Source organism: Microcebus murinus, chromosome 14 (assembly GCF_040939455.1).
Source record: "Microcebus murinus isolate Inina chromosome 14, M.murinus_Inina_mat1.0, whole genome shotgun sequence".
Taxonomy (NCBI): Eukaryota; Metazoa; Chordata; class Mammalia; order Primates; family Cheirogaleidae; genus Microcebus; species Microcebus murinus.
In genome coordinates, this window is record NC_134117.1 from 73,620,005 (window position 1) to 73,644,372 (window position 24,368).

A 24,368-nucleotide genomic window follows, 5' to 3' on the forward strand; every position below is an offset into this window, starting at 1 on the left:
GGTAGAGCTGTGATAACTGCCATCCCCATCCAGGGTGTCCATCGCCTGCCCAGGCCCCTGTGGGAGGCTCCACTCAGGGTCCCTGCTCTGACTTCCTGATGAAGAGACCACTTGGCCGCAGTGGCCCCCAGGAAGGGCCACCAGGTGCTGTGGCCCCGACACATGCCTTAGCCTCACCCCACACTGCTTCTGCAGAGCCAATGCTGTTTTCTCTCAGGCAGGCTGCACACACTTTCTGGTCTAGCCAGGACAGAGGACTGCAATCGCCCCATCCCTACCAATAATTTTCAGCTGTGAATTGTACCCAGGTTTGTTGATGTTCTTGATTTCACATTTAAATATTCCCTCAGCCAGCATCATGTCAGCTGCTCTCAGCCTTCCCTAACACAGGCAGGAAGCCTGAAGGACATAGGGTTTCAACGTGCTCTGGCATGTCTGCCTTCTACTTGGGCGTCTTTATCTTCAACTTTAGACTTAGAGCCTTAGAAATTCATGAAGAGTGTGGTTAAAAGCCAAAGCCTTCTCACTTTAGCCCTGGTGTGTTCTGGAGTGTGTCCTCCCAAAAGTCTTATGTTGAAGTTCTAACTCACAGTACCTCAGAATGAGACTGTATTTGGAAACAGGGTCTTTAAAGAAGTAATTACATTACAATGAGGTCATTAAAGTGGGTCTTAATTCAATATGACTGGTGTTCCTATAAGAAGAAGAGGTTAGGACACAGACTCACAGGGAGAAAGACCACATGAAGACACAGGGAGAAAGTGTGAGCCCAGGAGAGAGGCCTGGGAAGAAACTGAGCTTGCAGACACCCTGATTTCAGATTCCCAGCCACCAGACCGTGAAGAAATAAATTTCTGTTGTTTATGCCATCCAGTCTGTGGCATATTCCATGGCAGCCCAAGCTGAGGAATACAAGCTCCATACCACGGAGCAGCCAGGCCAGGCCTGCACTGAGCTACCCCCTTAGCCCCATGCTGTGCCTGGGAAACTGAGGCCCTTGGGGTCAGGCTGCTGTAAACACCTAGGGCCTGGCCAGTCTCCAGGGTTCCGTCTGGGTCAGCACACCTGGGCTGGGGCTCAGGCCAGGCTCCACGAAGGGCAAGGATGGTAGGGTGCAGTGGAAGGGTAGAGATTTTCCATCTGGTAAGTGCTGGGAACTTGCCAGGCCAACATTTCACACAGAAGTGACCATGAGCACATTAGTTCCTTGAGAATTCACAGGGATTTTGGGGAGGGCCTTTCATTTCCACTGTCAATGGAACTGTGAACCAATCTTCTATCAATCTCATTGGGCTGACAGGCTGTCACAAGGAATAAGGAAAGCCCAGTTAAAAATTTATATTTTTCTGTCATAACGAGGTCACAACAAAGGAAAACTCTTAATATGTCTTTTGCCATGGTTTAAGACCTTGCGTCTGTTTGCACTGGGAGCAGCCAGTTCGGGAGACGCTGGGGACCTGGTGAGGAGCAGGGCAAATCGCAGGGGCTGCCTGGGGGTGGGGCAAGGCTGTGCGTGCTAGGAAGGCAGGCCGGGAGAAAAGACCTGGTATGGCAGAGGGCACCGGCCCCCGGGGGTGGTCAGACCCCGTGAGAGGTGAGGTTTGGGTCCTGAAATCAGCAGGGAAGGGTGCGCAGGAGTTTCAGCCTAATGCCTTGGTGGCTGAAGAACTGTTCCGGTCAAATTTGCCTTTGAATCCCAGATCCCGGTGACCCGTTTTCTCTCGGCCCGTTCTGTGTGTTGCCGTGTTCTGCAGCCATGCGGGTGTGCCTCACCTGTGGTGAGGGACGTCCTGGGACACTTGGGGAGGGGCGCTGTGTGGGGCCCGCGGCTCCACAGTTCAGAGCTGGTTCCTCAGGGTGTAACACCAAGAGGTGAGGAGGAACTCAGTCCTCGGCCTCGGAATGAATTCAGCAGAGAGTGATAGTCAAAATGCAAACACTAAAGAAAAAATAAACCACTGCTCGCCCCTCAGCAGCCCTGGGAGTAGGTGCTGACTTCCCAAGAGGACGGGGCTGGCAGCTGCAGAGCAAGATCCGCACGAACCGGAGTCCGGCCACGCCCAGGCTGGGAGGCCGGGTAGCAGGCAGGTAAAGTCTCAGTGTCCAGCCTTGCCATTTGTCTCTTAAATGGGACACACAGACATCAGGTATGACATTTGCTCCATGACCCTCACGTTCAGAAATCTCACGTAACTTTATGTTCAGAACCTACGTCAAGCCCAGCCATGTTTGCGGGTTTCCGTGGGGTCCCAGAGGAGCAGGGGCTGGTCCCCGTCCACTGTGGGGACCCCGCTGCTCAGCAGCCGCCGTGGCCGGGTGGCCGGCCGCGGGCCGCCGGGCAGGGGAGGCCGCGGCTGCGGCGGCGGCGAGAGCGCGAGGCGCCTGTTCCGGCCCTCCGCACGCACGCGCAGGCCGGGCGCTCCCGCCTCCACGCGGTCCCCCCGCCGGCAGGCGGCGCCCAGCGCGGCTGCCCGCGGGGCGAGGGGCGCCTGTATTCTCTGGTCTGGGCCACTCTTTTTTTCTCCTTTTATTTCATTATATTATGGGATAACAAACATTGTTGGGGTTACATCTATTGCCCCTGCCACCCCTCCTCCCCTCTGTGCCAACACCACACCCATTATGTAAGTATACCCTCTTCCCTTCCTGGGCCATTCTTAAGGGCGGGATCTTAGCAACAAATTCTCTTATTTTTCCTTCCTGTGACGTTGTCTCTTTTGTCCTTAATTCTTGAAACGTATTTTTTCTGTTGATGGTTTTCTCTCAGTAATGGAAAAATGTGCTACTTCCTCTTGGCCATCAGTTTCTTATGAGAAGTCTATCGTCACTTGCAATGTCTTCCCCCTCTAGGTGTCATTTCTTTCTCATAGCTTTCAGAAGTTTGACTGTGATGTCTCTTGGAGTGTCTTTGTGTTTATCCTGTTTGGTGTTTGCTAAACTAAGCTTCTTAAATCCATAGGTTTAAGGTTTGTCTTTTGCCCAATTTGGTAAGTTTTCAGTCATTACTTCTTCAAATACTTTTTTCAGGACCACCTACTCTCCTTCTGTGACTCCAATGGCAGAAATATTAGATATAGTCTCACCTGGCCCTGCAGCTCTGTTCATTTTTTTTCACCCTGTTTTTCTCTGTTGTTCATATTGGTCTATCTTCAAGTTCACCAGTTCTTTTCTTGTCACTTCCATCCTATTGTGGAGCCTATTAGTTGAGTATTTTAAGTAAAACTCTTTATACTTTAGTACAGTTTTAGATTTACAGAAAAACTGAGCACATAGCATATAGAGTTCCATACACCCATGGCACTCCCCTGCCAGTTTCCCCTATTGTTAACTCTGGCATCCTGGTGGAATATTTGTTACAATTAATGAACTATTACTGACACATTAACTATAGTTCATAGTCTACATTAAGGTTCACTCTGTGTTGTACAATTCTCTGGCTTTGACAAATAAATAAATGTAGCTACCTTTACAGTTAATTTTACCACCATGAAAATTCCCTGGGCTTCAATCATTTATACCTCTCCTCTCCTCCTTCCCCCCAAATTTCTGGCAACCACTGATCTTTATACCATCTGTATAGTTTTACCTTTCCCACTTTGTCCTATGTTGGACCCATATAGTATGTTACCTTTTCAGATTGGCTTCTTTCACTCAGCAATAGGCATTTGAGGCTCCTCTATGTCTTCTCATGGCTTAATAGCTCATTTCTTTTTATTCCCGAATAATATTCCATTGTATGGATGTAACAGCTTGTTTATCCAGCCAGCTATTGAAATACATCTTGATTGGTTCTGGTTTGGGGCAATGATGATTAAAGCTGACATAAATGTTCATGTCCTGTTTTTGTGTAGACACAAATTTCCAACTCACTTGAGTAAATAACTAGGAGCACAACTGCTGGTTTGTATGGATGGTAAGAGTGTGTTTAGGTTTGTAACTGCTAAACTGTCTTTCAAAGTACAATTTTCCATTTCCACCAGCAATCAATGAGTGTTCCTATTGTTCTGCATCTTGCCCAGAATTTGGCATTGCTGGGTTTTTGTTGTTGTTGCAATTGTTGTTGTTAGCCATTCTAATGGGTATATAGTGGTGTCTCATTGTTGTTTTAGTTTGCAGTTCCCTAATGACATATGATATTGAGCATCTTTTCATCTGATTAATTTACCATCTATATATCTTCTTCAGTCAGGTGGATGTTCAGATCTTTTACCATTTTTTAATCATCTTGCTCATTTTCATTGTCAAGTTTTAAGAGTCCTTTGTGTATTTTGAATATAGTCCTTTACTGAATATATATTTTGGAAATATTTTTCTCATCTGTGGCTTCAATCTTCATTCTCTTAACAGTTTCTTTAGCAGAAGTTTTTAATTTTAATAAAGTCCAAATTACCAATTTTTTCTTTCATGCATTGTACTTTGGTGTTGTATCTAAAAACTCATCACCAAACTCAACGTCACCTAGATGTTCTTCTGTGTTATCTTCTAGAAGTTATATGCTTCTGGATTCTACATTTAGATCTTCGATCCATTTTGAGTTAATTTTTTTTTTTTTTTTTTTTTTGAGACAGAGTCTCGCTTTGTTGTCCAGGCTAGAGTGAGTGCCGTGGCGTCAGCCTAGCTCACAGCAACCTCAAACTCCTGGGCTTGAGTGATCCTTCTGCCTCAGCCTCCCGAGTAGCTGGGACTACAGGCATGCGCCACCATGCCCGGCTAATTTTTTATATATATATATCAGTTGGCCAATTAATTTCTTTCTATTTATAGTAGAGACGGGGTCTCGCTCTTGCTCAGGCTGGTTTTGAACTCCTGACGTTGAGCAATCCGCCCGCCTCGGCCTCCCAAGAGCTAGGATTACAGGCGTGAGCCACAGCGCCCGGCCTAATTTTTTTTTTAATAGAGTAAGGTCTGAACCTAGATTCTGTATTTGTGTGTGTGTGTGTGTGTGTGTGTGTATGTGTGGGTGTCCAGTTGTTTAAGTACCACTTGTTGAAAAGACCATTGCCTTCAATTCTTTGCTAAAGATCAGCTGACTATATTTGCATGGGTCTATTTCCGGGCTCTGTTTTCATTGATCAATTTGTCTATTTTTTCATCAATGTCATGTTGTCTTGTTTACTGTAGCTGTTTACTGTAGCTGTATAGTAAGTCTTAAAGTTGAGTAATGTCAGTCTTCTGAGTTTTCCTTCTTCACTACTGTGTTGACTATTCTGAGTCTTTTGCCTTTTCATATAAACTTTAGAATGAATGTGTTAATATCTCCAAAATAACTTGTTAGGATTTTGATTTGAATTGAGTTGAATCAATAGGTCAAGACAGGGAGTGTTAACATATTAACAATATTAAGTCTTGCTATCCTTGAACATGAAATATCTATCAATTTATTTAGATCTTCTTTGATTTCTTTAATCAAAGTTTTGAAGTTTCCCTCATATAGATCCTGTACATATTTTAACTTTATGCCTAAGCATTTCATTTTAGGGGTACTAATGTAAATAGTACTGCATTTTTAATTTCAAATTCAAATTGTTCATTGCTGATATATAAGAAAGCAATGAACTTTTAATGTTAACTTTCTAAGCTACAACCTTGCTATAATCACTTATTAGTTCCAGGTTGGGTTTTTTTTTTTTTTTTTTTTTATTCTTTGGGATTAAATGTGTAGAGAATCATATCATCTGTGAAGAGAGACAGTTTTATTTGTTCCTTCCTAATCTATACATATTTTCTTTTCTTTTCTTGTCTTATCACATTTGCTAAGACTTCCAATATGATAATGAATAGAAGGGATGGGGGTGATATCCTTGCCTTGTTTCAAATTTTAGGGTAAAAGCATCTAGCTTCTCACCATGAAGTGAGAAGCTGCATGGTTGTTTTCGTAGATTTTCTTTATCAACTTGAAGTTTCGTTCTGTTCCAAGTTTCCTAAGAGTTTTCATCATGAATGGCTGTTGGATTTTATCATGTGCTTTTTCTGCATTTATTGATATGACCACATGATTTTTCTTTTTGATATGGTGGATTACTTTAATTGATTTTCAAATGTTGAACTAGCCTTGCATACCTGGAATAAATCTCACTTGCTGTGATGTATAATTATTTTTATACAATGTTGCATTCAATTTGCTAATATTTTGTTAAGGATTTTGCTTCTCTGTCTATAAAAGATATTAGTCCACAGTTTTCCTTTCAACCAGTTCTGTAAGCAAAAAACAAAAAATGTTTTCTCATAATGTTTTTGGTTGCCTCATATTTCAAGTAAGTTTTCGGTATTCACATTATGGCTGGAGCTGGCAGCTCTAAGTGGCCTTGACAAGATTTATTTAGCAGTTGCCGTCTCAATTAGGCAGAAAATAGAGAACTCTTTAGCAAAATTTGCTAACCAGAACATTATAACTTTCTGTTGTACTGATGCATTTTCTTTTGAGTTTCTTTCCCAGGAACCAGTGGACCCTCCTACAAAGCTTCACACCACCTGCTTGTCCAGAGAAGACAAGGTAAGCCATACTCCACCACAGAAGATGCGGGAAGACTCACTGAGCCTGCACACAATGCTGAACTAACAACCAATATTAACCCTGGCTCATTATAATACTAAAATCTCCACCCAGCGAGGGACTTATCCGCCACTTTTTGATCATGGGACCTATGTGCTAACATGATTTCTCGCTGTGCTTCCGCCCTGCACTCCACCCCAAACACAGGAGGATGCTCACACCCCTTCTGCATTATTCATCCCACCTACAGAAGAACTCCAGCCCTCTTGGTGGGGAGGCGGATCCCAGGCAGTTCCTGCCTCCCTTGACCAGTCCTGGAAATAAATGCTTTCCTCCTGACAATCCTCACTGTCCCAGTAATTGGCTTTTTGTGCCCCTGGCAAAATTGAACCTTCTTGTGGGTTTGGCAACACTAAAGATCTCTGGTGGAAAAAACATCGAAATATAAATATACTCTGTTAGGGCTTAGGGCCCGTAGGTAGCCAATAACCAGCCATTACCTTCTGTATTAAGCTTGCTTGCTGGCTTAGGAGAGTGGGAAATTTCCAGTTGACCCTTATCTGACTCCGCACCTGCTATCTCGCCTCTGCTAGTGTGATTAAGTTTAGAAACTAAGGGGAAGGGCGGTGGTGCACGGCACAACTTCCCACAAGATATAGCCGCTAGCCCAGGGTGCAAGGGCCCTGGACCCCTGAGGCGCCTGACATGCTTCGTGTACCCAGTGGAATGCCCTCGGGCTTAGATCACAGGATGCAGGATGTACTTCAACTAAGATTAATGCTGTCCATAATTAGGATACTTCAGAGCACGAGGGAGGACGCGGGGGGGGGGAGGACGCGGGGGGACGGGGGAGCACGGGGGAGTATGCGGGGGGAGGACGGGGGGGACGGGGGAGAACGGGGGAGGATGCGGGGGGGATGCAGGGGGAGCACGGGGGAGGACACGGGGGAGGACGTGGGGGGAGCACAAGGAAGGCCACAGGATGGGGGGAGGATGGGGGCACGGGGGGCCACAGGGGAGGACGTGGGGGAGACGTGGGTGGAGAATGGGGGGAGGACATGGGGGGAGCACAGGGGGGAGGACACAGGGGAGGACATGGGGGGCACGGGGGAGGATGGGGGAGACGTGGGGGGAGCACAGGGGGGAGGACACGGGGGAGGATGCAGGGGAAGGACGTGGGGGGAGGACACGTGGGAAGACACGTGGGATGCAGGGGGAGGACGCGGGGGAGGGCATGTGGGAGGACGTGGGGGGGAGGTGGGGGAGCACAGGGGGAGGACACGTGGGAGGACGGGGGTGGGGACACGGGGGAGGACACGTGGAAGGATGGGGGGATGCGGGGGGGCACGGAGGGATGCGGGGGGGCCACGGGGGGATGCGGGGGGCCACAGGGGGGAGGACACATGGGAGGACGTGGGGGGGACGCAGGGGGAGCACAGGGGGGAGGACGTGGGGAGGACATGGGGGGAGCACAGGGGAGGACGTGGGGGAGAATGGGGGGAGGACGTGGGGGGGACGTGGGGGGAGGACGTGGGGGGGACACGGGGGGAGGACGTGGGGGGGACGCGGGGGGAGCACAGGGGGGAGGACATTGGAGGACGTGGGGGGACATGAGGGGAGGACGTGGGGGGAGCACAGGGGAGGACACGCAGGGAGCGCAGGGGGGAGGACGCAGGGGGGACGTGGGGGAGGACGTGGGGGGAGCACGGGGGGGATGCATGGGGAGGACGTGGGGGGAGCACGGGGGGAGGACTCAGGGTGGGGGGAGGACGGGGGGATGTGGGGGGAGCACAGGGGGATGTGGGAGGGATGCGGGGGGAGCACGGGGGAGGACACAGGGGAGGATGGGGGGACGTGGGGGGAGCACAGGGGGAGGACGCCAGGGGACGCGAGGGGAGGACGTGGGGGGAGCACACGGGGCAGGGGGAGCACGGGGGAGGATGTGGGGGGAGCACGTGGGGCAGAGGGAGCACGGGGGAGGACGTAGGGGGAGCACATGGGGCAGGGGGAGCACACGGGGCAGGGGGAGCATGGGGAGGATGTGGGGGGAGCACGCGGGGCAGGGGGAGCACAGGGGGGAGGACGCGGGGGGGAGCACGGGGGGGAGGACGCGGGGGAGCACGGGGGAGGACGCGGGGGAGCACGGGGGAGGACGCGGGGGAGCACGGGGGGGGGAGGACACTGGGGAGCACAGGGGGAGGACGTGGGGGGAGCACGAGGGGAAGACATGGGGGACGCAGGGGGGAGGACGTGGGGGGAGCACAGGGAGGACACGGGGGAAGAACAGTGGGGAGGATGCGGGGGGAGGACCCAGGGAGGAGGAGCAAGGGGGGGGGAGGACGGAGGGGAGGACACGGGGGTAGGACATAGGGGGAGGACAAGGGGGGAGGATGCGGGGCAGGGACGGGTGAGGGATGGGGGAACACGGGGGGGAGGACATTGGGGGGAGGGTAGATGGGATAACTACCCCCATTTTGTAGATGAGGAAACCAATCCGAGAGAGAATTGACCACCCCAAAGTATGGACTCGAGACATGAGAGAACTGGATAGTAATCTCTTCTCACCTCCCAAAGAATCTGAGGAGATCTTGCTCTTAAGAAGTTGTATCTGAGAGAATTCAGTTCCTCATCTGAAAGAGAAGCCTGGGAATGCAAGATATGACAGGAGGGGCAGGCTAGGAAAAGTGAGGTGAAGTTCCTCAAATAAAAGGAGGCTGAGATTGTGCACTTTCCAGTCATTGAGTGGCAGGTGAGGATTCAGTAGAAATGCAGGACTTGGAATAGGTAAGTCTTCCTCAGGCAGACAGAGATGCAGTGGAGAGGTCCAGGGCCGTTGCAGCTGCAGTGTCTGGCTGAGGGCATCAAGGATACCCAGGGGCTGAACCCTCCTAGAAGCAACAGCTCCTCACTTCCATGCCAACTACAAGCTGGGTATGAAGTGACAGGGCACACCAGACCAGGGAGGATGAGTTGAAGACAGAAAATAGGCCCAATTCCAGAAATAGGCTTGAAACAGTTAATCAGAAAACAATTTGCAGGCACTAGAAGTGATTACTTAGTCATTTCACAAAGTACAAACTGATAACCCAGCAATTCCCATCCTGGTTTAAACACTAGTGCCCTGTGGCATATGTTTGGTAGTGAAATCAGTTTAGTATGTGTGAAAAAGTATTTCTTTAAATGAAATGTAGTATTATGCAGAAGAAAATATCAATGTATATTGCAGGTACTTACAGTAAGTGTTTCATGAAGCAGAAACTGACATGAAGGTGTTGGTCACACATGCATGTGTGCTGGATGTACACATGCAGGCACACTCAAACATCCACACAGCTCTACCCTCCGTGTGGCCTCCTCAGTGAGCTCTTTTTGTATCCACCTGATATAGTTTGGGTATTTGTCCCCTCCAAACCTTATTGTTGAAATTGGATCCCCAATGTTGGAAGTGGCGCCTGATGGGAGGTGTTTGGGTCACGGAGCCAGTTCCTTCATGAATGCTTGCTGCCATTCTGTTGAAGGATCTGTCTGTTTCTCTCCATGTGATGCTTGCTCCCCCTTTGCCTTCAACCACCAGTGGGAGTTCCCTGAAGCCCTCACCAGAAGCAGTTGCTGGCGCCATGTTTCCTATACAACCTGCAAAGCCATGAGCCAAACAAACCTCTTCATTGTAAATTACCCAGTCTCAGGTACTTCTTTATAGCAATGCACACAGACTAGGACACCATCCTATATAAAATCACACCATTCCTCTGACAACTTTTCCTGTTTTCATTTTTTTTTTAATTAAAAAAAAAAAGCCTACCTGCCTATAATCCTAGCACTCTGGGAGGCCGAGGCGGGAGGATCGCTCGAGGTCAGGAGTTTGAGATATGCCTGAGAAAGAGCAAGACCATGTCTCTACTAAAAAAAGAAACAAATTAATTGGTCAACTAAAAATATACAGAAAAAATTAGCTGGGCATGGTGGCGCATGCCTGTAGTCCCAGCTATTTGGGAGGCTGAGGCAGGAGGATTGCTTGAGCGCAGGAGTTTGAGGCTGCTGTGAGCTAGGTTGATGCCACGGCACTCTAGCCCAGGCAACAGAGTGAGACTCTGTCTCAAAAGGAAAAAAAAAAAAAACCAACAGCACCCAGTAGTTCCAGGCGGTCTCTCATCCAAGTACTAACCAGGCCTAACTCTGCTTAGCTTCCAAGATCTGACGAGATTGGGCACATTCAGGGTGGTATGGCTGTAGACTTTTCATTTTTCTTTATAGCACTTTATAGCATTTTTGTGTGTGTGTGTTGAGGACTGTCTTTTAATAGATCACACCACAAGTGTATTTTCTCAATAAGACTGATGGCAGCAACAAAGCTACAAGCTATCTGATCTACGACAACCTCCCAATGGCCTATTTGTAACAAATAATTATTCCTGGATCAATACAAAATGTGAGGCCAGGGCTAGGGTAAATGCCAACCCTATGATCACAAGGACAGGTTCCATTAATAGAATAATGTAGAAAAGTTGCATTGAGCAAATAGTCCCAGTGCATATTTAAGTACATAATAAAAATGCCATATTAAATCAAGGAAAGGGCTGAATTATTCAATGCAGGGAAAACTGGCTATGTGGGAAAATAAAGCTGCTTACCTCTATCACATATGACAAGGAACACCAGAGATGAGAATAGTGCAATTTCAAATAATGTCTACTTTATCATGTCAAAGGAGACATACCTGCCACAATGCTTGGTTCCAAAGAGAATTTCCTTATGCCAACACAAAAGCACAATGAACGAGAAACACTTAACTTTCAGCTAGCAGAATAACTTTATTTTTAATTCTGAGCATTCTACATAGGAATTTACAGAAATGAAAAACACTGTGCTACTTATTCTCCATGTACTTTACCCAGATTCTCTCCACCTTTCTCTGAACCCACCTGGGCTCTCCTACAGATGCATCTCGTTGGGTTCACAAAAAGGGAGGCACTGGCAATTTGGTGCCACAATTCTGGTGGTGACAATGTTTCTGACACAGTGGCCCTTCCTCCATGACAGCAGCTCTTGCTGGGGTCAGGTAACACTGCTTCCATCCTTGCCCCTTGAGGCCTCAGAATGGTGATGGCTTCCTGCTGACGCTAGTCTCTAGGTGTTTCAATATCCCTTGTTTCTGTCAGGCACCACTGTGGTAAGTCTGCCATTAAAATCTGTTTAGAGAATTCTGTTGTCCACCAGAAAGATCCATGGCTGATACAAATAGCAATCCCTATATCAACCTGTCAAAAGAAACAATTCTTTCCCCAAAAGCAATGTATAGAACATTAACACTTAGCAAAATTTTTCTGTGTCAGGTGGAATGCCTTCAGCTCTAAGTATCAGACAGCCCTAAGAATAAATAAGAGACAGTTATTATCACGGTAATACAAAGTCCCAGTAGAAAGCAAGTGTGGAGATCTGAGAAGCTCAGCAACATCACCTCTGAGATGGCTTTTCCACCTTGTGCACTGTCATCTTCAGGCTACTGCCCTTCAGAGCTACAAACTGTAAGCTAGTATCACATACAGACATGAAAAAGTCCAGCAGAAGATAGACAATCTCTTCTCATGTCCTGACAATGTATTATCAGGGAGATCTTTCCCAGAAGTATTGTAGAATATTTTCCAACACCTCATTGCTCACAGGTTCACCCCAACAAAAAAGCATTAGAATGGAATTTCCATTAGCTGTGACTAATCTGGACTTATCCCCTAAATCATCTGGGAGAAGGATGGACAAAGATATAAAACTTAGCTCAGCAAGGAAGACATAGGGAATGGCCATTGGGTGAGCAGTGTCTCTCAGAACTGCTGACCAATGTGTTCTAATGAAGTGTAGGAAACAAGGACAAAAGAGGTAGAGACACTATATGACATTCTACAATACTAAATACAAAAACATAGTTTCTGGGTTACATAGACCTAGAGTTACATATATCATGCCTAAATAGATGCACATTGAAGTACCAAGTATGAAAAGAACATTTCATTACATACCATCACTTTTTATATGTAGAGAGCAAACTATTACTATTTATAACTGATGTTAACCTTTACATAATTTATGTAAATATCATTCTTATTAACAGCATTTACATTATCAACTAACTCAGAGGTAGCTCAAAAACCTCAGAAAAAATAGTGTTTGACTTGTTTATTGAACTGGTAGTTCAGTAATAATGGCCATACTCATTCATATATGGCAGGAAACAGGAAAGGTTATGTGATATGATTCTCTGTGAAATAATATTTCACTTAAGACATATACTGGCCAAGCTAAAAAAAGACTCTGGTAGCATTTACAATAGGACTGATTCAGAGGTAGTTAAAAACCTCGCAAAAACATTTTTTGGCTTCTATCCTGAAGAGGCAACTCAGCAATAATGGCTGTAGCCATTTATTTATGTCAGGAAATAGAAAAATGGGTATGTGGTTTGTACTTTAAATCTGCTATATATTTCTTATATATACACAGTGGTATGCTGGTAAATATTTCACAACAGGTTCTCTGAGAAAATGAAGACCTTGATTTATAGACTTTGCCAGTTTCCATAGTGTAAATACTCCCATTAAACTACCAACAGGGTAGCACTGAATGTGGAGTCAGGAAGAGATGTGCAGTGGCACTCCAAGATATAGTATTTTCACCATACAGATTCAATAATATGAGTAACCTAAACCACAAAGATAAAAGTAAAATGTAGCAAAATAATTTGGAAGTGATGAGTGTTGAATATTTAATAACTTTGTTTTTAATATGAATAAATTGTAAATTTATATAATTTTAAATAATGACTGTGTATAATAACTGGCTCACAAAACTCCTGAAATTTTAACAATCAACAGCACTTTTAAATCAGTATGAGGTGAAGGTAGCAAATCATTATACATGTGAACAAATATATTTACATACACATACATATGTACATATACAATTGTATCAACTTATAAAGACACCAAACACCAATGGCATTTAGTGTGGAAAATATTAATATATACCATAATAGTTACTAAACTAAGTATAAGTATTTTCTCCTCACAACCATGTTGGGCCATAATATACACATCAAGCACACCCAAATTTCTGTTATATGAGCACACTCACATAAGGTCTACAAACATGAGGGGCTCCTCACACATGTGCTTAATGCTGCTGTCATTCACTTTAAGCTTTAGATTCCACTGTAAATATGGGTATAAATGAAAACTGTCCATTATGTTTACAATAAAATTTTGGTATCACAACTGGAATGACACTAAACAACATAAATTCTAGATAAAGATTTTACCATATTACTTAAATGAATAGATTTTCCCTCAATACAAATTTTCCAATGAAAAGTTTTTATTTTTCTTGAAAGTTTTCATTATTCAAATGAGATACCATTTTCTAGTAATTTGTGGTATTCTTTGGCTTTCTCTAATTTCATTTTGTTTAACTGTACAACAAATTTGACAGGTGTATGAAGGTTTCTGAACATTCAGGATGTGGAATGAGCTTTTGCCCTTGTGTGAATTCTCTGATGTTTGGTGAGTACTGACCTCTGACTAAAGGTCTTCCCACATGCATCACACTCATAGGGCTTCTCCCCTGTGTGAGTTCTCTGATGTTTAGTGAGAGCAGATTTTTCACAGAACGTTTTCCCACATTCATTACATTTATAGGGTTTCTCTCCAGTGTGAGTTCTTTGATGTACAATGAGATTTGACTTCACACAGAAGGATTTTCCACATTCATTACATATAAAGGGTTTCTCCCCTGTGTGTGTTCTCTGATGGACAGTTAGTGCAGACCTGTGGCAGAAGGATTTTCCGCAAGCATTACATTTGTAGGGTTTCTCTCCTGTGTGTGTTCTCTGGTGTTCAGTGAGGTTTGATTTCACACAGAATGTTTTTCCACACTGCTTACATTCATAGGGTTTTTCTCCTGTATGCGTTCGCTGATGGTTGGTAAGGTGTGGTTTCTGGCAAAAGGCTTTCCCACATTCAGTACATTCATAGGGCTTCTCTCCTGTGTGTGTTCTCTGATGTTGAGTGAGGTTTGACTTCTCCCAGAAGGTTTTCCCACATTCACCACATTCAAAGGTTTTTTCTCCTGAGTGAGTTCTCCGAAGTTGGGTGAGATGTGATTTCTTACTAAAATTATTCCCATTTTCATTGTATTCATAGGGTTTTTTCCCCATGTGTACTATCTGATGTTTAAAGAGAGCTGACTTTTCCCAACTTTTGTCACTCACTTTATATTCATGGGGAATCCTTTTTGTGTAAGCTCCCTGATGGATAATGAAAGTTGAATTGTCACAGAAGATTTCCCCGTATTCATTACATTCATAAGGATTGCCCCCTGTAAGAGCTTTCTGATGTCCAAATCTTAAATCCATACAGAAGGACTTCCCACAAATACCACATTCATATGGTTCCATTTCCAAATGAGCTCTCTGAGATATGTTGAACTTTAAACTTTCAACGAAGGTTCTTCCACATTCATTATATTTACATAGTGTCTCTCCTATCTGAGATCTCTTATTTGTTAAAAAGGCTGCCTCCTCATGGAGGCTTTGCCCATTTTCATTATACTGGAAAGGCTGGTCAAAAATTGGCTGAGTGAGAGCCTGGCAATGATTAAGAACATTTCTTTTTTGATCATATTTATAAGATTTCTCACCAACAGGAATTTTCTCATGTCTAATATCAAGGAGCAATTTCTCATATACATTAAATTTATCAGGCTTCTTTCTGGAACAGTTCTTTTTACTAATAATTAAGCCTGAAATATTTTTCAAACTCATTTCACATGAGTCACATATTTTATAGGGAAAATTTCTTGAAGAAACAGGGTCTGTGACAAGATCAAAAGTTTTCCTTCCTCTATCACCACTTTCTACACTTACTATCTTGTTGTTGGTGAATATAAGTTCCCAAAAATGTTCATCTTGATTTTCCTGGCTGTTCTCTAGTAGGACATCAACTTTCCATTTACTTTCTAGAAATGAGAAAAATAACCACATCTTATCAATCTTAATACATTCTGATGGAATTGGACTTTTACACAAATGCCCCAGTACACAGTCAATTCTTTTGTTTTAGCCTCAGTTTCCTGGCATGAGCTGAATTCAAGTATACATTTCCTTTATCCTTCTGGTTTAAGTGGAAAACACAAATATGCTGCAATACAAACAGGAGGGGAAACTGACATTTAACACTTTATAATAACCTTTAAAACTGGAAATAAACAGGTGAAATAAAATTCACAACACAGCGAACCAGAGTGGCTGATTAAGAGAGAATGGGGTGGGCCGAACAGAGACAATAAACAATGAATAAAGTGATAGTAAAGATTAGTAGACAAAGGGTTTCAGAGGCTGAATTATGTTTGGTAGAGACAAAACAGATGTTAGTCCTAATCCTCTAATACAATTACTGGGCTAGGATTCCCACCAGAGTACAAGCTTCTTTTCTATTCTACACATGAACATCAAATTAATGTCCTAATGGCCGGGCGCGGTGGCTCACGCCTGTAATCCTAGCTCTCTGGGAGGCCGAGGCGGGCGGATTGCTCAAGGTCAGGAGTTCAAAACCAGCCTGAGCAAGAGCGAGACCCCGTCTCTACTATAAATAGAAAGAAACTAATTGGCCAACTGATATATATATAAAAAATTAGCCGGGCATGGTGGCGCATGCCTGTAGTCCCAGCTACCCAGGAGGCTGAGGCAGAAGGATCGCTCGAGCCCAGGAGTTTGAGGTTGCTGTGAGCTAGGCTGACGCCACGGCACTCACTCTAGCCTGGGCAACAAAGCGAGACTCTGTCTCAAAAAAAAAAAAAAATTAATGTCCTAAAACATCAACTTCTTAGGTTCAAAAGAAATGTTCTGTACTTTGGATCTAACATATTCTTTATTTTATTTTTTATTTTTTTGAGACAGAGTCTCACTTTGTTGCTCAGGCTGGAATGAGTGCCGTGGCATCAGCCTAGCTCACAGCAACCTCAATATCCTGGGCTCAAGCAATTCTACTGCCTCAGCCTCCCGAGTAGCTGGCATGCGCCACCATGCCCAGCTAATTTTTTTGTATATATATTTTTAGTTGGTCAATTAATTTCTTTCCATTTTTAGTAGAGACAGGGTCTCGCTCAGGCTGGTTTCCAACTCCTGACCCTGAGCGATCTGCCCGCCTTGGCCTCCCAGAGTGCTAGGATTACAGGCGTGAGCCACCACGCCTGGCCCTATATTCTTTAATTTTATTGACAAGGAATACTTTTTTTATATGCTGTAGTAAATAAACTCAAGACATGATGAACAGGGGATGGAGATTTTCTGAGTTGTTCATTCAAAGAACAGAACCTCATAGAGAATGAGTTCAACAAGAGAGTTGTTTTTTATACGAAAATAGAAAAAACATTTGAGAAATATGAGGTTTGAGAGAGGCAAAGCATGGTTTCCATCTTCATCCTCTCCTAGATTGATTACTGTATTATTTATGTCTGCTTATACATTTGGGTTTTTAAATCTGATTTTATATCTAGGTTTTTCTCTCATATCTAGGTTTCTCTGCTTTAACATTTAGCCTCATCTGGGGCTCTTACCAACTTGTGAGGCCCATAAGGATCATATTTCTCTATATGGTACTGAGACATTCAATAAACTTTATCATAAAACTTCTTGGGTACACTTCATTGTAGCTACCCCAAGGGATGTTAATCACACTAAAAAGAAAATGAATGACAGCCCTGAGCTCATTGGCCCAAAGACCAACAGATTAAAGTTATTATCCTGGCAAAAACAAATCAAAACAGGATAAACAAACCTTTACACCAACTGATTCTCATTAAGTGTTCAAGCCAATATTCCGCAAGTCCACTAAAAGTATCTCTGTGCAACTCTGGCCAGGTATTAGCTCATTCCCAACAAAACACCTTTTTACTCAACTAGAAGCATTCCACCCTTGGCTATCCTTAGAACCTGGACATCCTTCAGTGAACTACTGCTTCCCTTAATTAAAAAAAAAACAAACCACTATCAATTCCAGTAGCCGAATGGCAGAATCTTTGGGGTTTTCTAGATATGAGATCATATCATGAACAAAGAGCAATAGTTGGACCTCTTCTGCCCTTATTTGGATGCCCTTGATTTCTTTCTCTTGTCTGACTGCTCTGGCTAGGACTTCCAGCCCTATGTTGAATAGAAGTGGTGATAAAGGGCAACCTTATCTGATTCCAGTTCGAAGTGGGAATGCTTTTAATTTTTCCCCATTCAGTATGATATTGGCTGTGGGTTTGTCATATATGGCTTGTATCATTTTTAGTTAAGTCCCATCTATGCCTATTTTGTTAATAAGTGTTCTTATCATACAAGGGTGTTGAATCTTGTCGAATGCTTTTTCCATGTCTATTGAGAGGATCGTATAGTCTTTGTTTTTGCTTCTATTTATGGGGTGAATTACATTTATAGGTTTGCATATGTTGAACCATCCCTGCATGTCTGGGATGAAGCCCACTTCATTGTGATGGATTATTTTTTTGATAAGTACCTGAATTTGGTTTGCTAGTATTTTGTTGAGAATTTTTGCATCTATATTCATAAGGCATATTGGTCTGTAGTTTTCTTTTTTTGTTGCATCCTTTCATCGTTTTGGTGTCAGGGTGATGTTGGCTTCATAAAATGTGTTGAGAAGGAATACTTCCTTCTTGATGTGGAATAATTGCTGCAGGAGAGGCACCAGTTTTTCTTTGTAGGTCTGGTAAAATTCAAGTGTGAAACCGCCTGGTTCAGGACTTTTCTTTATCGGAAGGTATTTTAACCGCTATTTCAATTTCAGTAGTTGATATTGGTCTGTTCAGGAATTCTATTTCTTCCTGATTGAGCCTAGAGAGGCTGTGTGTTTCTAAGAATCTGTCCATTTCCTCCACATTTTCCAGTTTATGTGCATATAGATTTTTATAGTACTCATACAAGATATTTTGTATCTTCTTGGCATCAGTTGTAATTTCTCCTTTTTCATTCCTGATGGAGCTTATTAGAGTACTTTCTTTTCTGCATCTCATTAATCTAGCCAGTGGAGTGTCAGTTTTGTTTATTTTTTCAAAGAACCAACTTTTTGCTTTATTAATCTTCTGTATAGTTTTTTGTTATCAATTTCATTTTGTTCTGCTATAATATTTGTTATTTCTTTTCTTCTGTTGGGTTTGGGGCCGGTTTGCTCACCCTTTTCCAGTCCTTTAAAACGATTCACTAGATTGTTTATTTGTGATCTTCCATCTTTTAGATGTAGGCATTTATGGATATAAATAATCCTCTCAGGACTGCTTTAGCTGTGTCCCACAGATTTTGATAACTTGTGTCTCCTGTATCATTTAGTTCAAAGAATCATTTGATTACCATCTTGATTTACTCCTTAATGCAGTAATTGTTCAGCAGAAGGTTGTTTAGTTTCCATGACTTTGTGTAGGGAAGAGAGTTTCTGTTGGAGTTGATTTCTCATTTCTTTCCACTGTGGTCTGAGAAGATGCATGGTATAATTTCTATTTTTAAAAATTTTTGAGACATGCATTGTGGCCTAGGATATGGTCAATCTTAGAGAATGTTCCATGATGAGAAAAATGTACATTCAGTGTTTTTTGGGTAGAATGTTCTGTAAATGTCAGTCAGACCCATTTGTTCCAGAGTTCTGTTTAAGTCCATTGTTTCTTTGTTTAATTTCTGTTTGGAGAATCTGTCCTGTTCTGTCAGAGAAGTTCTGAAGTCTCCAGCTATTACAGTGTTGCTGTTTATCAATTCATTTAGATCAAGTAGGATTTGCTTTATGAATCTGGATGCACCTGAGTTATCTGCTTAAATATTTAAAATAGTTATGTCTTCTTGTTGTATTGTACCCTTCACCATTATATAGTGACCCTCTTTGTCTTTCATCACTTTTGTTGATTTGAAGACTAAGTTATCTGAAATCAGAAACGCCATGGCAGCTTTCTTTTGGCTTCCGTTTGCTTGAAATACTGTTCTCCATCCCTTCACCTTAAGTCTGAATGCATCTTTGTGGTTTAGATGTGTTTCCTGAAGACAGCAGATACTTGGCTTATGTGTATTTATCCATTCACCCAGCCTATGTCTCTTCAGTGGGCAGTTCAAGCCATTCACATTTATTGAGAGAATTGATAAATGGGGTAGATTTCTGTACATCCTGTTGAGTTGAACTTCGTTGCTTTGTTTTCTCTCTTGAGCCACTGTGGTAGCTGGTCTGTGATCTTTAGCTTTTGGATGATTTTACATTGCTGAATGTTTACTGTGCTCATCCATGTGTAACACTGTTTTAAGTAAATCCTGGAGGGCAGGTATTGTCTTGATGAATTCCCTCAGTCTTTGCCCGTCTGAGAAGGTCTTTATTTCACCTTCATATACAAAACTTAGTTTTGCAGGGTACAAGATTGTAGGCAGGGCATTATTCTGTTTGAGAAGAGTGAAAATGGGGCCCCAGTTTCTTCTTACTTGTAAGGTTTCAGTTGAGAAGTCTGATGTTATTCTGATGGGTTTTCCTTTGTTGTTTACCTGTGCTTCTTTTGCCTTACAGCTCAAAGGAGGGCCTCTTTGGTGGTTATTTTGGTCAATTTGATGACTGTGTGTCATGGTGTCTTCCTGTTTGCAATGAATCTCCCAGGAGTCTTTTGAGCTTCTTGTACCTGGATATCTAGATTTTTAGCAAGGCCTGGGAAATTTTCCTCTATTATATCCTCAAATAACTTATCTAAACCTTGTGTATTTTCTTCTTCACCCTCATGGATGTCTATGATTCTCACGTTAGGCCTCTTCATATAATCCCACATTTCTTTAGGCTTTGCTCTTTTATTTCTCTGTTCGATCTCTGTGATTGATTGATTGATTTATTTAATTGAAAGGTGTTACCTTCAATCCCTGAGATTCTGTCTTCTATTTGATCTACCCTGTTCTTGAGGCTTTCCACTGTGTTTTGCAATTCCTTGAACAAATTCTTCATTTCCAAGAGTTCAGTTTGATTTTTCTTTAATATTTCAATTTCTTTAGTGAATTTTTCTTCCAAGTCCTGGATTTTTGTGTGTGTGTGTGTGGTTTCTTTGCATTGATTATCCATTTTTTTTTTTTGCATATCACTGAGTTTTCTTACAATCCATGTTCAAAATTCTTCTGTCATTTTAGTTTCCTGAATGTGGTTGATGTCAATTGCTAAAGATCTGGTGTTCCCTTTTGGGAGTGTGCTTTGCATTTGATTCTTCAGACTTCCAGAGTTCTTTCACTGATTCCTTCCCATCTGGATAGTCTGTTGCTTCTTACCTTTAGATTTTTGTTTGACTAATGACATACCCTGTTAAGTCCCTGAGCCAGTAGGTGGTGTTTGTGGGTGAGATTGGACCACACCCAGTATGATGAGTCAGTAGATACACTTAAAGGGTGTGCAGAGTGACCTCCCTGTCAGTAGGTGGTGCTTGCTGGGAGGAGCAGGCTGGAGCAAAGTCTCAGGTCACAAAATCAATGTACAGAAATAGGTAGCATTCCTATATGCCAACAACAGTCAAACTGAGAACCAAATCAAAATGCAATACCTTTCACAATAGCAATAAAAAAGTAAAATACATATGAATATATTCAACTAAGTAGGTAAAAGAGCACTACAGGGAGAACTATGAAACACTGAGGAAGGAAATAGTAGAGGACTTAAACAGATGGAAAACCATACCATGCTCATGGGTCAGCAGAATCAACATTGTTAAAATGTCTACGTTATCCAAATGATCTACAGATGCAATGCAATCCCTATTAAAATACCAACATCATTTTTCACAGATATAGAAAAAATAATACTGTGCTTCGTATGGAACCAGAGAAGACCCTGCAATCTTAAGCAAAAAAGAGCAAATTGGTAGGCATCAATTTACCAGACTTCAAGCTATACTACACGGCTATAGTAATTAAAACAGCTTGTGACAAGCATAATAACAGAGACATAGACCAATGGAACAGAACTGAGAACTGAGATATCAAACCATCCTCATATAGCCATCTAATCTTTGAGAAAGCAGACAAAAACATACACTGGGAAAAAAATCCTTATTCAATAAATGGTAGTGGGAAAACTGGATAGTCACATATAGAAGACTGAAACAGGATCCACACCTTTCACCTCTCACAAAAATTAACTCATGGTGGATAACAGACATAAACCTATGGTGTGAAACTGTAAGAATTCTATAAGAAAATGTCAAAAAAACTCTTATACACAATGGTGTAAGCAAAAACATTTATGAAAGAGACCTTAAAGGCAATCACAGCAACAATAAAAATAAATAAATGGGATCGGATCAAATTAAAAAGCTTCTGCACAGCCAAAGAAACTATCATGACAGCAAATAGACAACCTACAGAATGGGAGAAAATTTTCACATATTACACATCCGATAAAGGGCTGATAACTAGAAGCTATATGGAACTCAGGAAAATCAGCAAGAAAAAATCAAACAACCCTATCAATAAGTGGGCAAAGGACATGAACAGAAACTTTTAAAAGATAGACTAATGGCTAACAACCGTATGAAAAAAATGCTCAACATCTCAAATCATCAGAATGCAAATTAAAACCACAATGAGATATCACGTATCCCAAGTGAGAATGGCCTTTATCAAAAAAGTCCCCAAACAGTAAATGTAGGTGTGGATGTGGACAGATAGGAACATTCATACACAGCTGGGACTGCAAACTAGTGCAGCCTCTGTGGAAAGCAATATGGAGATACCTCAAAGAGACCCAAGTATAACTACCATCTGATCCAGCAATCCCATTACTGGGCATCTACCCAAAGAACAAAAACATTCTTTACAAAAAGACATCTGCACTCGAATGTTTATAGCAGCACAATTCGCAACTGCAACGATGTGGAAACAACTGAAGTGCCCATCAATACATGAGTGGATTAATAAAATGTGGTATATGTATACCATGGAGTACTATTCAGCTATAAGAAACAATGGTGATATAGCACCTCTTGTATTAACCTGGATAGAGCTGGAGCCCATTCTACTAAGTGAAGTATCACAAGAATGGAAAAACAAGTACCACATGTACTCACCATCAAATTGGTATTAACTGATCAACACTTAAGCCCACATATACTAATAACATTCATCACGCGTCCGGCAGATGGGTGGGGGAGGAGGGGATGGGTATATTCACACCTAATGGGTGCAATGTGCACCGCCTGCGGCATAGACATGCTTGAAGCTCTAACTTGGGTGGGGCAAGGGCAATATATGTAATCTAAACATCTGTACCCTGATAATATTCTGAAATAAAAAAAAAACAATAATAATAAAACAAATAATATCTACAGCATCCCTACCACTTCATGGCTCCACTTTCTCTGTCCTTTAGAAGTTACTGCCCATATCATTCATTGTAACATAAAATAAATACCTTGCTCAATGCTACAGCCTCTGCTGTGACCAGAATCTGGTTCTTGGCAGATGTTACTACAGTCTTGTCTCCTCTGACCCCACTGAGGAGGCAGTACATTAATGGTTCTTCATAGTAATGTGCATGCAAATCATTTCCAACCTGCACCTGATGAGCTATTATACATGAGGACAAAAATAGGAATGTGCATGTAGAAAGAGTATCACAGAATGCTATCTGACTGAATGAAAAAGAATGGCCTCTCCTAAATCTGGCTCCCCAGACAATCAACAAAGTAATTATCAAAATACCAGATTTAGGCAAAGTAAGAAAGGGCCTTTTTTTTTTAGAGACAAAAATCTCAATAGAGAACCCCTAATCAGCAGCCATATGATCAGGCCTGAGTTCTTGGCATACAACCACCAGTAATTCAGTCATACAATATGAACAATTTAACTTATAGTAAAACACTGAGCTCTAACTTAAAACAAGTGAAATACCACCAATAAGCCATTACCATGCACCATGCAATGTCTAAACATTTTATATGCAATATTAATTATCTGAAAAAAGGCAAAGAAAACAAGAATGAAAATTTCATATAAGTGAGAAAATATAAACAAAATTTAATATATAGGATGGGGTTTATTTAATATAAATTCTCCAGAGCAGAAAGAAAAAAATTTTAAGACAGGCAGAATAAGACCACAATGTAATAGTCAATAAAAGGGGATTTTCATTCATTAAGTAGCAACTATAGGTTCCTTTGTCAGGCTAGTGATGATAAATCAAATGATTTGGTTAAAAAGAAAAATAACTAATGAAGAATGAGATCAAGTTAGGAATCAGAAAACACATAATTCTGCTTTTGAATGGTATCAGTGAAGAGAGAGAATATAAAGAGATGGAGAAGATGGTTTTGAATGGAAAATAACAATGAGATCATGAAGAGACCAGTAAGAGGTTTCGTACAGTGAGCCCACTGCTGCCATTTAAGGCAGCATTAGGACAGCAGGATGCACCTTATTTGACTCCTGGGAATTAGACTCTCTGGTTTTTGTATAGTGCACAGTTGCTCCTCCTCAATCTCCTCTAATGGAGGAATTTAATGCCTTCTAAAGGTGGTACTGTTCCAGGACTACTCTGACCTATATACAACCACACTCTAGAAAAGGGATTGGCAAACTATGACGGCAAGGCAATGGCCCTTGAGCTAACAACATTTTTACATTTTTAAAGGGAAAAAGATGGAAGTAGCAGTAGGGAAGAGGAAAGAAAGAGAGAGGAATGAGAAAGAGGAAGAGAAGGAAAAAGAGGAATAAACAGTAAGAAAAACGAACAGCAGCAACAGCAACCAAGACTATATGTGGCCCACTAAGCCTAAGAGGTAAGTCATTCTGAAAATGTCGAAGGAAAAGGAAAAGCATTATAGTGAGAGTAATGTATGG

The 24,368-nt window shown here is 42.5% G+C and overlaps 1 protein-coding gene, 1 long non-coding RNA gene and 1 pseudogene across 8 annotated transcripts in view; 1 reads left to right on the forward strand and 2 right to left on the reverse strand.

Annotated features, from left to right (window-relative positions):
- The first annotated feature begins 2,456 nt into the window (after positions 1–2,456).
- On the forward strand, positions 2,457–6,783 carry LOC142875683 (uncharacterized). Its single transcript, XR_012922997.1, has 3 exons — positions 2,457–2,624; positions 6,425–6,493; positions 6,701–6,783. It is a non-coding gene; the product is annotated as an uncharacterized LOC142875683 (long non-coding RNA).
- Positions 6,784–10,609: 3,826 nt separating this feature from the next.
- Positions 10,610–10,728, reverse strand: LOC142875696 (uncharacterized; annotated as a pseudogene).
- Positions 10,729–11,284: 556 nt separating this feature from the next.
- LOC142861045 (zinc finger protein 248-like) overlaps positions 11,285–24,368 on the reverse strand; it is a 29,301-nt gene continuing 16,217 nt past the window's right edge. For 6 of the 7 annotated variants that reach the window (XM_076010271.1, XM_076010270.1, XM_076010274.1 and 3 more), the window contains one exon: positions 11,285–15,493. In XM_076010271.1, the coding sequence (XP_075866386.1) occupies positions 13,992–15,493 (1,502 nt within the window). In that variant the 3' untranslated portion in view covers positions 11,285–13,991. Of the gene's footprint in view, positions 15,676–24,368 lie in introns of all 7 variants that reach the window. The other variant, XM_076010276.1, reaches the window with a different exon arrangement.